Consider the following 14,841-nt stretch of genomic DNA (forward strand, 5'->3'; position numbering starts at 1 on the left):
GTGGGGAGCTCAGCACGGAGACTATAAAAAGAACAGAAAGCTCCAGAAACTGCAGGGAGGTACAGAGGAGGTGCGCTGGGGACCGGGGAGGAGAGGGATCCATTCCGGCTGCTGATATGAAATTAATAAAACCAGGAAGGGAACATTCTTTCCCCGTGTAAATCTTCCCAGGGAGGGGAAGAAAAATCTTCCTAAAATGTTTTTATAGCTGTTGCTATTTTGGCATTGTGTTCATTATCTCCCTGTGAAGAACCTACCTACCCTTTAGGGGCCAGGACAGAGTCCATCTCACGCTCGGCACCTCCCACTGAGTCCACCTGCCCTCCCAGAGAGTCCCCAGAAGTCTCTTATCTCCCCTCACAGGCTGCTGGAGAGACCCCCATCTGGCGGCCTCCGAGCGTTTACCGCCTAACTGGCCGGGTCGAGTTCCGACCCTCCCTTTCAAAATCAATATCAGTGCCACAGGAACCGGTTAAAACAAAAGCAGCCGAAAACATGTAAAAAAAAACTTTTGAGAAATATTTCCATTTTTAGCAGGCGGGTTAGAACGAGACCCGTCCTGACGCCCCCTCCCTCCCCCCACGCCCCCCAAACCCATTCTGGCTTTGTCTTTGTTTCTAATTCCGAGTTTGGGGCTAGATGTGGTAGGCAGTCCCCCTTTTAATCTTTAAATATAGTTCTGAATATAATTACATTTTTATGCAGCACCGAGACATCATATCCTGGTAACGGGGCATTCCTGCACCATTAACATCTGAGTTCAATCTCCTTCCCGTCTGTCTTCTATTGAGGACAGTTAGGAAGTCTGAGATGAAAGTGGTTGACATCATTTGTGAATTATGTGTATTTCCTCGTGCTGGATTCGAACGGGGTTTGCTCCTGGTGGTTTTGCACGTGTGAATACCAGGTTTTCTGGTAGCCCGGCTTTCACCAAACCCCCCCTCCACCCCCCCACCCCGCTTCAAGACAGGGTCGCAGCATCCCATGCGGAGTTCGCACATAGAGTGTTCACCTAGCATCCCCGTGGATGCAGGGTGCACTGCAAAGGAGACTGAGCAACTGGAGCCCACACAGAGAGAGCAGGACACACCAAAATGGAAATGTCACATCCTGTACCAGGTGTTAGCCTGAGCCGTCGCTTTCTAGTGCAGTGTTTGTGACACTCTGGGATCCTTATGTTCCAGATTGGGGGAGCTGGGGAGACCTGAAGTAGAGACTAGGTATGGATGTACCTCAGCGGGGAGAGCGGTTGCCTAACATATATGAATCTCTGAGTTTCTGGGCCAGCCTGGTCTACAGAATGAGTCCCAGGATGGCCAGGGCTACACCAAGAAACCCTGTCTCAGGGCTGGAGAGGTGGCTCAGTGGTTAAGAGCACTGACTGCTCTTCCAGAGGTCCTGAGTTCAATTCCCAGCAACCACGTGGTGGCTCACAACCATCTGTAATGGGATCTGGTGACCTCTTCTGGTATATAGGTGTACATGCAGGCAGAATGCTGTATACATAATAAATCTTTAAAAAAGAAAAAGAAAGAAAGAAAGAAAGAAAGAAAGAAAGAAAGAAAGAAAAAGAAACCCTGTCTCAAAACAAACAAACAAACAAGTACTTTATATAGTACTTTATAAACTGGATGTGGTGGTATACACCTGTAATCCCAGCACTTGTGGGGTAGAGGCAGAAGGACCAGAAATTCAATATGACCTTTGACTATGTAGTGAGTTCAAAGCCACCCTGGACCAAGTGAGGCTCTGACTATCTCACAAAACAAAACAAACAAAATCAAAACCTCTGATCCCATTCAGAGAAGTGGCAGGCACATGCCTGCCCACCTAGTACCAGGGTGGCAGAGGAAGTTTAAGGCCAACCAAAGCTACACACTAAGACCCTGAATCAGAATAGAAGAAAGGCCAGTGGGCAAAGTGGTTGCCACACAGAGTACAAGGACCCGAGTTCAGATCTCTAGATCCCTTGTTGCAAAGAAAGAGCTGTGGCGTGAAGAGACCGCTCTAGCACCCCCATGGTAGCTCGAAACTGTAACTCCAGTTCCAGGGGGTCAGAAATCCCCTTCTGGTTTTCGTGTGCACCAGGTACACATATGGTGCATAGACATATATGCAAACAAAACACCTATACAGATAATTTTTTTTTCTTTTCTTTTTTTCGGAGCTGGGGACCGAACCCAGGGCCTTGCTAGGGCCTTGCTCTTGCTAGGCAAGCACTCTACCACTGAGCTAAATCCCCAACCCCCAGATAAATGTTTTTAAAAAGCTGGGCTGTGGTGGCACACGCCTTTTATCCCAGTGCTCCGGAGGCAGAGGCAGGACAATCTCTTGAGTTCCACCCTGGTCTACAGAATGGGTTCCATGATGGCCAGGGCTACACCAAGAAACCCTGTCTCAAAAAAAGAAAGAAAGAAAGAAAAAAGAAAGAAAAGAAAAGAAACAAACAAAAACCCACACAAAAATGTTTTTGAAAGCTCCACACTGCAGCATGTTCCCATAGTCCCCAGCGCTCAGCTCAGCAGGCAGAGGCAGGAGGAGGCTTAAAGTTTACGAACTGATCAGACTTGCTGAATATGTAAACTCCAGGGTCAGTGAGAGACTTTGTCTCAAAGGAAAAAACCAAGTTGAGTGAGCAAGGTAGACAATGGATGCTAACCTTTGGCTTCCATATACATGCACACACACACACACACACACACACACACACACACACACACACGCACATGCATACATGAACATGCACACACACGCACATGCACACATGAACATGCACACACATGCACACACACATGCACATGAACATGCACACACACACATACACATACACACACGCACACACATACGCACATGCACACATGAACATGCACACACACGCACACACACACATGCACATGAACATGCACATACACTCGGGCACACACACACATGCACACATGAACATGCACACACACGCACACACACATGCACATGAACATGCACACACACATACGCATGCAAACACACACACACACACACACACACACACATGAACACGCGCACACATCTGCACAGGCGCGTGAACGCACGCACTCTAACCCAAGGCTAAGCTGGACAGTTGCTACACTCCCACCTCTGTCTCCACCCACAGCCAGGCACCTTTTCCCTACTCGGTACCCAGGCCTCTCGGTATCTCAGCCAGCAGCCAACAGCCTAACAGCATCACTGAGTTGCCTGGACGTGGCAGCTCTCCCATCCAGAGAACGAAAATCTGTCACAGGAGAATGAACCCAGGGTAGGAAGTGCGACCTTGTGTGGCACGTGCTTGTCATCGGCAGGCGTGCTTTCAGGGTTCCTCACTTACCCGCACACTGGAAAAAGTTCTCCACGGTCCAGTGCACTGGAGAGTCCATCTCTGCGAAGTCCAGGCTCAGGTCCACCCTGTAGAAAGCTTGTGTCCCTGGGGATTCTCTGACCTCTTGGCACAGCTGTAGGGCAGCAGGACATTGGTTACATGTGACAAGAGGCACCCATGCCCTATGGCTGTCCCTGCTGGGGCCACCTTCAAAACCAAGCTGAACCTCCAGGATCTGAACGGAGAGGCACCTCCCAGTCATTCCCGAAGGCCTGCTCTCTGCATTTCTGACTTCTGGCTCTAACTGTAGCTCGAGCAGGAGGCCTCGAAGGGAATAGCATGGTGGTACCCTCAGGACACTGACCTGGTCCTGAAGCAGCAGTGTTGCTGGCATGCTGACAACCACAAAGTCCCTGTCCTCGGCCACCGTGAAGGTGTCAGACTGCTGCACCTGAAGGAATCTGGGACTCAGAGACTCTTCAACGAGGGAGCCTCTTTTGACCAGACCCAGTCTCTGCTTGGGGATGTGAACTGAGATCTCTGACCCTGGCTGGGAAGACACTGGAAGGACATGAGACCCAGAAAATGAGTTACAGGCACACAGGGACCTTAGCGTGGCCATGACCAGCCCCACATATTACTCAGTTGACTTCAACACTGGGACTTAGTCCCAAGACCATGCCTGTGTGGACAGAAAGGAGAGGGGACGGAAAGGTCACCCTGCCTAGCTCCCCGAGGATGCTGTCATTTGGGAAGGTCGGTGGAAAAGCAGGTGCCAGGGGCAGGATGGCCTCCTCTGCCAACCCCGTGTCCCATGAGCCTGCCTGGTGCTCCTTCCATTACAAGTCGCTGTTAGGAAGCCCAGCTCATCAGTTGTTTACACTTTAGCGAGAGTTTTGTTGTGTCAGCCCTCTCACGGGGACATTCTGAGCCAGCTCTGCAGTTGCTAAATGAAAGCATTTGTCTCCAAATAAAGATATTTCAAATAATACCAACAGGGCGGGAGATGTATAGGGATTTGGCAAAGGACACCCCCCAAGGCCCCCAAACTCCCCAGAGTTCTCATTCTGAAACTTATTTCATGATGAAATTCTAATCAAACCTGCAGGGTTCCTCATCTCTCATCTACCCACCCAGGACAACGCCTTTGGTGCATCTAACTTTGCACAGTGAGATCTTTAGAATTTAAATCCCCTGGAGGCCAGCAGAGTACATCCAGAGTCCTGGCCTCCTGGCAATACAGAAGCGGAGGTATCTCAATGCACGGGAAGGGGGGGTACCACCTCTAAGCCTTGCAGACTAAGACTACAGACCCTTTCCCATCTTTGCCCTCAACATCCTTAGAACCTGCCAGGAGTCCCCAGACGTTCCCAGATCCCAAGTCGGCAGCCCTCAGTAGATAGAACGGTCCACGGTCACAGTCACATTCCACACACCACTCACACATCCCTCCAAACTCCTCCCAGCCCAGCAGTTGGGGATAAGAAAAGGGGGGGCAGACTGGGGTGGCGGGGTTGGGGGGCAAAGTGGTTAGCAGAGGAGAGAAAACAGAAGTGACAGACGGTGCGGTGCTTAGGCCAGAGAGGTGGGCATTCGGGACACCCCTGGGTCTTACCCAGTGGGCACGCGGCCTCGAAGGAGTAGGCATAGGAACCGCTCACCAGCCACAATGGCAGGAGCTCCAGGGAGGTGTTCCACACCTGGGGAAGCAGGAAGGTCCCCCCTGTGGCCACTGTTCCTTCCAGAGGCACATTCCCTCCATAAGTGCCCCTCCTACCCACCCCACCTTCCACCTCATCCCTGAACAAAGACCCAAGAGTCAGACTCCAGGCCAGGGCCTGTTGCTCCGGTGCAACCAGGAAATATTATTTAGCCAGGATATTTTTAGCAGGAAGCAAGCTCGGAGCAAATGTCATGTGAGCCGTCTTCTCTTACACGGCAACTTTGGGCTATTTAAAGAGATGGTAATTACGCTCCTGCCACCATGATCAGGACTCGCTGAATACATGATTGCCGGAGCCCCTCATCTGCCTAGCGGTGCACTTTACGCTAATGGGGCCCAATTTTCGAAGCCGCCTGCCTAAATCTGTCCAGTCTCACAGGTGGACACGTGAATTGGCACTTCAGGGTGACAAAGTGTTCCCTGGGGTGCCAGGCTGCAGAGCCCTCCCTCAAGCCTGCCATCCACCACTGACCTCCAGCCTCTGAAGAAATTCTTGTCTTGGGCTTTGGATGGTGACCATGGTGGCGCCAATATCCACCTCTAATCCTATCAAGCTAGCGTCCTCCAGAGAAGCCACCAGCTCCCCTCGAAGGGACAGCAGCCACGGCCTCTGAAGAGATAAGGCAAAGTCACAGTGCAGCTGAGGGAGACGTGGTCACTTGGGGCCAAGGAGCATGGGTACTTGGAGGACACTCAGGAGGATAATAGGGTCACGGAGAGATGGCAGCTAATTAGAAACACTGATACCCTTATGTTTCAGGGGAGCAGACCTCTTACAGGGATGCTCAGAGCACGAAGAAACAATGTTTCAAAGAGCAGGGCCAGCCTCTCAGCTTATGTACCGTCCAGGCCAACGTGTTGGGCACCCTATTGTCCTGGGCCCTCGCTGCCACCCTGCAGTGGGAGGCTGGCACTTGGTGTTTTGAATAAAGATGGGTGCCTGGTGATGAAAGAGGTGCAAGGAGGAACCGCACTGCAGGCCAGGGCTGTCGGGGAAGACTTCAGAATGAACGGCATGCAGAGACTCAGAGGGGTTCGAGGGGAAGAGGGGCTGGCCCACCCCACGTGGCTGTGGGAATGCCTAAGATTGGGAAGAAGAGCCTGTGCCTGGTGTCACGGTGACTCGTGCCTATATTCCCAACGCTCGGGAGAGTAAGGAGAGGGGCTTTCCATGAGTGAAGTAACAGTTTGGGCTGTATAGTAAAACCTTGTCTCAGAACAGAAACTGGAGGGGTTTGGGGGACGGAGCATAGCTCGGATGGTAGAATGGTTGTCTAGCACTCCCTGGGTTTGATTCCTCTGATCTGTTAAAAAAAAAAAAAAAACAGTCGTGGTGGTACACACTCATTAGTGGGTGGGGGACAGCAAGATGCTTCAGCGGGTAAAAAACACTTGCTGCCAAGTTCTAATGTCCTGAGTTCAGCCACCTAGACACATGCAGAAGGAGAGACTCAATTCCCTCTTGGGCACTCAGCAGAAGAGATAGGAAGACTGAAAGCTTAAAGTCGTCCTCAGCTACTTAGTGAATTCAAGGCCAGACTGGGCTACCTGAGACCGTATCTTGAAAAGAAAAAAAAAAGGAAAGGAGAAAGAAAGAAAGAAAGAAAGAAAGAAAGAAAGAAAGAAAGAAAGAAAGAAAAGAAGGAAGAAAAGAAAGAGGAAGGTCTGAGCATCGTAGCATGCACCTCTGATGCGAGCATTCAGGAAGCAGAGGCAGGTAGATCTCTGTAAGATCAAGGCCAGCCTGGTCTACAGAGAAAATTTCAGGCCAGTCACTAGGTAGGTACCTAGTGAAAATTCTAGCTCAAAAAAAAGGGGGGGGGAGGTGAGAGGAGGGGAGTGAGAGAGAGGGAAATAGAGACTGTGTACCACAGGAATGGGTAGCTTTGCAAAGGAGCCAGCTCCTGCCACTGGGGACCTTTCAGAGAGAATCTAGGCACAGCAGGACCCAGAGGCTTCCTACCCCAGCAGAATCCCACCAGGTATTTCCAGACAGCTTCAGACTTCCGCACGGAGGGTACCAGGAGGGGGGCCAAGACCCAGACCCACGAAGGTCACACTGTCCACGAACACTCTCCACAAAAGGGTCATGGAAGTGACAGCCTCCTGCCTCAGAGCCTAGCAGAAACCTCCAGAACAATGCCCTCACCACACCTACCTGTCCACCATCGCTCCTCGGAGGCCAGGGCCTAGAGACCTGCAGAACAGAGAGGAAGGAACGTCTGCAAGCGGTGGGCAACGGTGAGTGAGACTTTGCCTGGGCAATTACCTCAGCAGGAGTCCAGTGGGAGAGCGAGCTGGGCTGCCCCATTGTTTACTCATTAAGACAAGAAAATCGTTTATGTTCTGGGACTCAAGTGTCAACAGATCTAGGGAAATGTCACCTCAGCTGCTGCCCTGGGCCAGGCAGGCCATCAGGGCAGCTGGAGCACAGAGCACAGCTGGCAAGGTAGAGGCTGTGTGTGTGTGTGTGTGTGTGTGTGTGTGTGTGTGTGTGTGTGTGTACACAGCATGGCCCCGCTGTTCAAGACATCGGGTGGATCCCAGGCCTCTTCCAGGTCCTCCTGCCTCATCTTACCCTCAAGGCCCCCATTTCTTTCTCACTCTTCTGCGGACTCCAAGAAGGGGCAAAGATAGAAGGGTGTGCTCGCCCTTGGCACCACGCTCTGAATGCCCAGTCATCTCTGGCTCCGAATGCCCAGTCACAGCTGGTCTCTCCCTGCACCTGAGCCTTGAGGTGTGGCCAAGGGACCTGCCTGAGCCCAGCTGTCCTCTTATCCACACAGCCTTCACTACATTATTTATGTATTGATCGTGTCAGTGTGGGGGCGGGGCACGCACCTGCCTGCCGCAGTGTGCATGGAGGGGGTCCGCGAACCACTTAGGGGAGTCAGCTGTTTTCTTTCCACCGCGTGGGTCCTGGACTGGGAACTCAGGTTGTCAGGCTGGGGTGGGAGTGCCTTTAGCCACTGAGCGTCTCACAGCTCTCCTCTTCCCCACTCTCCACTCCCTTTATCTTTGCTGTAAGCATGGGTGGGGGAGCTTGAGGCACAGGACAGGACCAAGGCTAACAGAGAGTGACTCCCTCCTCCTCTCCTCCTGTAAAAGTTAAGGACACTGAGTCCAAAAAAGACTAAAGGGCCATCACGACTCTCCCACCTAAGGCTGCATCCCTTTCCACCTCACGTACAGAATCCATTCTTCCAGGCCCGGAGACAGGTGGACGGGGTTGGGGATACCCCCCATCCTCTCAGCCTTGTCGGTGCCTGAGTTGTGCTGCCCCTGGCCTCAGAGGTACCCGCCGGCCCCGCCCCCACCATTGCCCACGAGGAGCCTGTAATTTCCGCACCTTGGGAGTATACTGACTTCAGTCGGAGCGGAAAGGGAGGAATGGGGAAGACATCTGAGGTTTGGCGAGACGGCAAAGGGATTCCACATTTCCCAGGTCAGCCACCAAAGCCTTCCTCCTGTCTCTACACCCCGGTACTACTGCAACGGGGCGGCCCTGGGGGCTGGGCTTTTCCACGGAGGGAGCAGTTTTGTGTAAAGAAACAAAAGAGAGTGGGATCGAGCGCACAGGCCAAACCCACCACGTCCTTTAAGTGGCCAGGAGCAGACTATATTTAGGGCCGGCGGACATTCAGCAGGACCTCGGGTAGTCTTCCCTGGGAGCAATCGCTAATCACCGCGTGGAGTTTACAGGTGCCCCTGGGTACACTTAACCCAGGGCAATGAATAGTTATTGCGCAGCCTCCCGCTCGGGGCTTGTGGGCACACTTAAGCAAGCTCGCAGATCGCTGTGTGCAGGGCATGGCTCGGGTACACCCTTGGGCACCCTGTGCCATCAGCAGGGAGAGGCAGAGTATTAAATATCTATGTGCCCTGTGCCCACGGCTGCATTTAGCCAAGGGCAAGGCTGGTGTAACGGCTTTAATTAAAACTTAATGCAAGTTCAAGGTGCAGCCATGGAAGCGGCTGCAGGAGTCACCAGGAATGAATCAGTCAATTCGATGAGGTGGTGAGGCTCTACGACGGGGGAGGGGAAACGGAGGAGCCCGAGGCACCAGAGACCCATTGCTCCCGTGCAGCGGGTTCTCCGCGACTCTACCCAAGGGGGGATGAGAGTCCTGTAGGCTCCGACGTCTACACTGGGGAAGGACGCTGAGGATCTGGGCAGGTCAAAAGGGACAAAGGGGGTGTTTGTCTGGCTACTAGCTCTGCCTTCCTCAGGTTTCTGTCCACTGTTGTACGACACGGGCAACCTTGTCCCCCTGGTGGCCGCTCCTAGAATTGCAGGCCAGTGTAAAAAGAAACGACCAGCCCCGGACTATGCTGAGGGATCTTTAAGATAAGGCCTGTGACTTTTTTTTTTTTTTTTAATCTTTTTTTTTTTTTTTTTTCCTTCCGGAGCTGAGGACTGGACCCAGGGCCTTGCGCTTGCTAGGCAAGTGCTCTACCACTGAGCTAAATCCCCAACCCCTAGGCCTGTGACTTTTAAGAACAGCAACGCCCTGAGTGACATGACCACAGTGGGACCTAAACACCCCTCTGCTTCAGGCACTGCCTCTTAAAGGTGAGCAGCCGAGACGTCCAGAGACAAGATTGCAGGGAGCAGGGACAGGCTCGGGGTGCCAGCCTCTGCTCAGCTCTTCCTGCCTCTCAGCACTCTCACCTCAAAGCCCAGAACAGATGAGAGTGGAACGGTACGCCCCTCTGCAGACAAGGTTAACGTCCATTCAGATCTGCTCATTTGGCACCAGCGGAGAGCCTGGCATTTGGCACGTGTATCCGGATGCTTCTTAAATGGAGGTAGTTGACATTAGCAGGACTTTCCCTCGGACCTCCCCTCCTCTCCTCCTTCCTCATGTCATCAGGCAAAATTGGGCATCTGGGGTTTTGGATGTTTGGGTTATTTATTTATTTATTTATTTATTTATTTATTTATTGAGCGTGTCGTGGTGTGGTGGTTGGTCAGAGCACACCTCTCAGGAGTCACGTCTCTCCTTCCACTATTCACTCAGGTTCCAAGAACCAAGCTCGGGTTTACCCACTTTCAGGAAGGCTCTTTCCCTGTACCCCATACTGAGTTCAAACGTACAATCCTCTTGCCTTAGCCTCCCGAGTGTGGGGTTCCAGAAGTGCGCCATCAAACCCTGATCTAAATCCACCATCCTGTTTGGCCGTGCGTTATTTACAAAATGTAAGTTAAGACTCTTGGATGCTGAATGTGGTTCAGTGGGTCGTGTTCTCTCAGCACGCGGGCAGCCGTAAATTAATCCCTACCACCGCATAAGCCAGGTCCGGGGTCACACTGGCGATTCTGGCACTCGGGAGAGGGAGTCAAGAGAATCGAAGTTCAGTCTTCTGATACGTAGTGAGTTTGAGGCCAGCCTGAGAGACATGAGACCCCGGTAGCAAACTAAGTGAGCAACTGCTCACCGTTCAGCGGCTAGAGTGAACAGTCTTCCCTTGCTGAGGAGTCCAGGGCCTTTACAAGCCAGGCAAGCACTGGGCTACGTTCCCGGTCAGCTTTTTATGATGTAATTTTGTAGGGAGCCATATTGGATTTGGGCCTGGCCACCTTGTGACTGTATAGCTCAAGGTGGCTACGTGACTCTGGGCTGCATGGCCACAGAGGCTCACCCCTAAGATGGCTGCTGTAAGATTATGAGATTGTTGGACAAAAGCCCCTCCCAGGAAGATTCAGGGAACAATCACAGGATGTTTCAGCCTGAGCAAAGCTAGTGCCCTGCCCTGAGCAGATTCCTGAGAAGGGCTTGACCTTTTCAAAGAACTTGTCCCTGGAAGACTGTTGCCTCAGTGTCTAAGGAGAATATCTTGCAGTTTAATGATTTACCTCATGTCCTTGGTCACTTCCCAGTATTCCCCCCACCCTAAGCTTCAGTTCCTGCTTCAATTCCTGCTTCAGAGCTTTAAATGCTGTACATTCCTCTCAATAAACGAGACCTTGACAACAGAACCTTGCTTGGTCTCCTTCTTTTCTGCCCCCCCCTTGACCCTCTTCGGGACCCTGAATAACTGGACCTGCTGGACGGGTCATAATTTTACAGACAACTAGAGGTTTCCTGTTTCCCTTTAAAAGCTGAACATTCTAGCTAGCTTGAGCAGCTGCTCACTGAAAAGCTGGTTCTAGTTCTTGCCAAGGGCCATCATGTTTCAGGCTCAGAGCCCCGTTCTGCCACTACCTGCTATGGGATCTCGGCCACTCTCACTTCCTTGCCTACTTGTCCACTCTGTAAAATGGGGCTGTAGACAGCACCTCCTGCCTACTGTGAGCTGGGTCACAGTGTTAGCAAAGCAGGGGCAAGGGCATGATTGATTGGTAGAGCATTTGCCTAGCAGATGCCAAGTCCTGAGCTCCGTCCTTAGCGCCAAAATAATAAACCAGAAAGCAGCAACGTTCACGCCTCACACAGCAGGGTGGGTGGGAAGAGAAGCCGCTCTGAGGAAATGAAAGCTTGAGTTCAATTCCTTCCTCCTCTCTCTGTCTGGCACACTCGTTTCTGCTGTGGGTTTGCAACCCTCCCCACCCCACCCCCAGCCGAGTCTCTCTCTGATCCAGAGCTGTAGAGAACCTGGAGCTCAAAGATGCTACCAGGCAATGACAGCAGACAGCTGGAATATGCCATAGGCCTGTGTTCCCTCCAACTGGGATGTTACATCTGAAATCCATTGTTCCTCACTGCTGGGGATGGAACCTGAGACCGTCCGTGCACACCGCCACCCCGATGTCTATGAATCTTTGACGTGACCTAGGTTAACAAAGAGGACCCAAAGCCGGGGAAACTGTTCTGTGCATAAAGCACTTGCCTTAAAAAAATGTAAAGACCTTGGGGCTGGAGAGATGGCTCAGCGGTTAAGAGCACTGACTGCTCTTCCAGAGGCCCTGAGTTCAATTCCCAGCAACCACATGGTGGCTCACAACCATCTGTAACGGGATCTGATGCCCTCCTCTGGTGTGCATGAAGACAGCATGCACATATGTATGAACTCAATAAATAAGTCTTTTTTTTTTTTAATGTAAGGACCTGAATTTGAATCGCCAGATCCCACATAGAGCCAGATACAGTAGCTGGGATCTGTAATCTCAGCATTCCTCCAGCAAGGTAGGATGTAGAGCCTAGAGACTCCCCAGAAGTTTGAAGGCCTGACATACGGAGTTACTACAAGTGAGAGGCCCTGTCTCCGACCAAGTGAAGGGTGAGACCTGATACCTGAGGTTGGCCTCTGACTCCCACAGTCCTCGGGAAACCCATACATATGAACACACACTCGTACACACATGGGGTGGGGGCTGGGGGCTGGGGGACAGGACGGGGAGGACCAAGCCAGCAACATTCCTTAATCCAAGGAGAGAAACACAAATACTGGTTTGATGTTGGTTGAATGGCATGAAGAACACAGCCTCAGAGACTTGATCACTCACCCCGCCCCTTATCCTGACACAGGCCTCACTGCTCAAAAGACTGGGGGAAGGTGGCTCCCAGTCAACATTACAAAGATGCACAAAGAATGGTCCTATCCCATGCCTCTAGTTGTCTGCTTTGCTGGGCTACGTCCCAAGGCTCAGGAACCACAACCTGGGCCTTTGAAGGGAAGCCAGTCCCGAATGCCCCACCGCCACCTCAGGGGGGCCCTCCCAGCCTTCCCAGGGCTGTTACCTGAATGAATGAGGGATGGCAGGAGACGCTCTGCTCACCCAACCTTGCCACAATCATGGGACACTTCATTACGAAGCGATCGCTCTCCTTCAACCTTTTCGCCCCTCTTCGAAACATTCTGATTTCCAACCTGTAATTTGCTTTCTGGGAGCCAGGCAAAAATTCACACGCGCAAATAAAAGAAGAAAATGCAGTTAATAAGCCACAATTATAGGTCGGCCTTTATTCAGCAGTGGGCGTGATTAATGCAGGCCTCCTGGAAGCCTGTCTCGTGGAAGAGCTAAGAAGCAGTGGAAGGATCTCAGGGACTGGGAACCAACCTCCGGAGATTCTGGCCTGTGACAGTTCATCCCCCACAAGGGAAGCCCCTGGGGTTGGGGACTGCTATACCTTTCAGGAAGATTGCCCGTAAAAAGGCTTGTATGCCATCATCTCTGACAACATACAAGTATCTGTGGCCTGTTTCCTTTGACTCCAGTAAGAAATCCCTTGGTCCCATTTTATAGCTGAGGCAGTTGAGGCACAGCAAACAACCTAGGGCCATTTCTACAGTAGAGTTTCAACATGTCAGGCCAGCTTGGTCTATAGATTGAGTTCTAAAACATTCTTCCTTTCTTTCTTTTTTAAGATTTATTTATTTTATGTATTCAGACACATCAGAAGAGGGCATCAGATCTCATTACAGATGGTTGTGAGTCACCATGTGGTTGCTGGGAATTGAACTCAGGACCTCTAGGAAGAGCAGTCATTGCTCCTAACCACTGAGCCATCTCTCCAGCCCCTATAGATTGAGTTCTAAGACAGCCAGGTCTCTGTTACACAGAAAAACCTGGGGGTGGGGGTTGGAGGACAGAACTAGAGGCAGTGGTATATATCTTTAGTCCCAGCCCTTGAGAGGCAGGGGCAGGCAGATCTCTGTGAGTTTGAGGCCAGCCTCATGTGCCCAGCTAATGAACCCAGGCCAGCTCTGGGTTTATAGTGAGACCCTGTGTCAAAACAACAACAGAGGGAGCTGGCTATGTAACTCAGTGGATGTATACTTTTGCCCGACATCCTAGCATCCGTGAGGCCCTGACTTCTGACCCCAGCACAACAAATAAGTTGCTTTTTTTTTTTTTTTTTTTTTTTTTGTTACTCAATTTTTTTTTTTTTTTTTTTTTTTTTTTTAGTTTTTTTTTTTTTTTTTTTGTGATTTTTTTCCAGACTTTTTTTTTTTTTTTTTTTTTTTGCTTTTTTTTTGGGAGCTGGGACCCCCAGGGCCTAGGCAAGCGCTCTACCACTGAGCTAAATCCCCAACCCCATAAGTTGCTTTTCAAACCCACCTCTTTCTGTACAAAGCAGCCAGAGTACAGTGCACGGAAGATGTAGCCTCCCTCATGAGCAGGATGCAAAAGGTAACCACATTTGGGAAGAAGAGAATCCAGGTGTTTGGGGGACCTCTTGGTGCCTATGACAGAAACAGACAGAACCATGGGAGAACAGTGGAGGCGAGGTAAGGAGTGTCCAACACCCAGACAATGGACCAAGGCTGCTCTACCCTGGAGCGCCAGAAAACGATAAAGACAGAGTCGCGGAAGGCAGACAGCAACAGAAGCCTGTTGGTTCTGTCAGACATACTACAGACTGCTCCCCTCCCGGCCACTTGTCAGCTCTGGACCAGCCTGGGTTGCAGAAGCTGTTTCTACTTCCTTCCGTCCACTGTAGTCTACTTCCCTGCCCCGACCCTCGACCCCAGCCACTCATGGAGTCCCACTCACGCCTGTGCCAGAGCGCTCCACTCTCCACTCAGAGAGAGCCATGTGAGGTGCGCATAACCTCTGACTGCCCTCCCTCTGCCTTAGCCACACAGGCCTTCCTGCTACTTCTAACACTGTCGTGGGTGCACCCGAGGCCTTTCCACTGGCTGAGTCTTCTCTCAGAGCTCTCTTCTAGATACCTGCTTGGCTAGGTCCACCGCTCTTAAGTCTTTAAAAGTAAAGCCCCCTTGTCAACGAGGTCTCTGCCAGCAGAGCCTCCATCATGGCTCTCCAAACCCCGCCCCTCTCCCATGGTGCCTTTCTGCATCAGGCAATACGACCTCGCCTGCTGAAAAAAACACGACA

The 14,841-nt window shown here is 51.6% G+C and overlaps 1 protein-coding gene across 1 annotated transcript in view; it reads right to left on the bottom strand.

Moving 5' to 3' along the window:
* Positions 1-401: 401 nt before the first annotated feature.
* Positions 402-14,841, bottom strand: part of C1H1orf127 (chromosome 1 C1orf127 homolog) — a 28,959-nt gene continuing 14,519 nt past the window's right edge. The window contains exons 4-11 of the mRNA XM_032894585.1: positions 14,062-14,186; positions 12,740-12,883; positions 7,216-7,254; positions 5,530-5,667; positions 4,950-5,034; positions 3,699-3,895; positions 3,348-3,467; positions 402-473 (exon numbers count right to left, since the gene is read on the bottom strand). Coding sequence (XP_032750476.1) covers positions 402-473; positions 3,348-3,467; positions 3,699-3,895; positions 4,950-5,034; positions 5,530-5,667; positions 7,216-7,254; positions 12,740-12,883; positions 14,062-14,186 — 920 coding nt within the window. The remainder of the gene's footprint in view (positions 474-3,347; positions 3,468-3,698; positions 3,896-4,949; positions 5,035-5,529; positions 5,668-7,215; positions 7,255-12,739; positions 12,884-14,061; positions 14,187-14,841) is intronic.

The sequence above is a fragment of the Rattus rattus genome, chromosome 1, assembly GCF_011064425.1.
Source record: "Rattus rattus isolate New Zealand chromosome 1, Rrattus_CSIRO_v1, whole genome shotgun sequence".
NCBI lineage: Eukaryota > Metazoa > Chordata > Mammalia > Rodentia > Muridae > Rattus > Rattus rattus.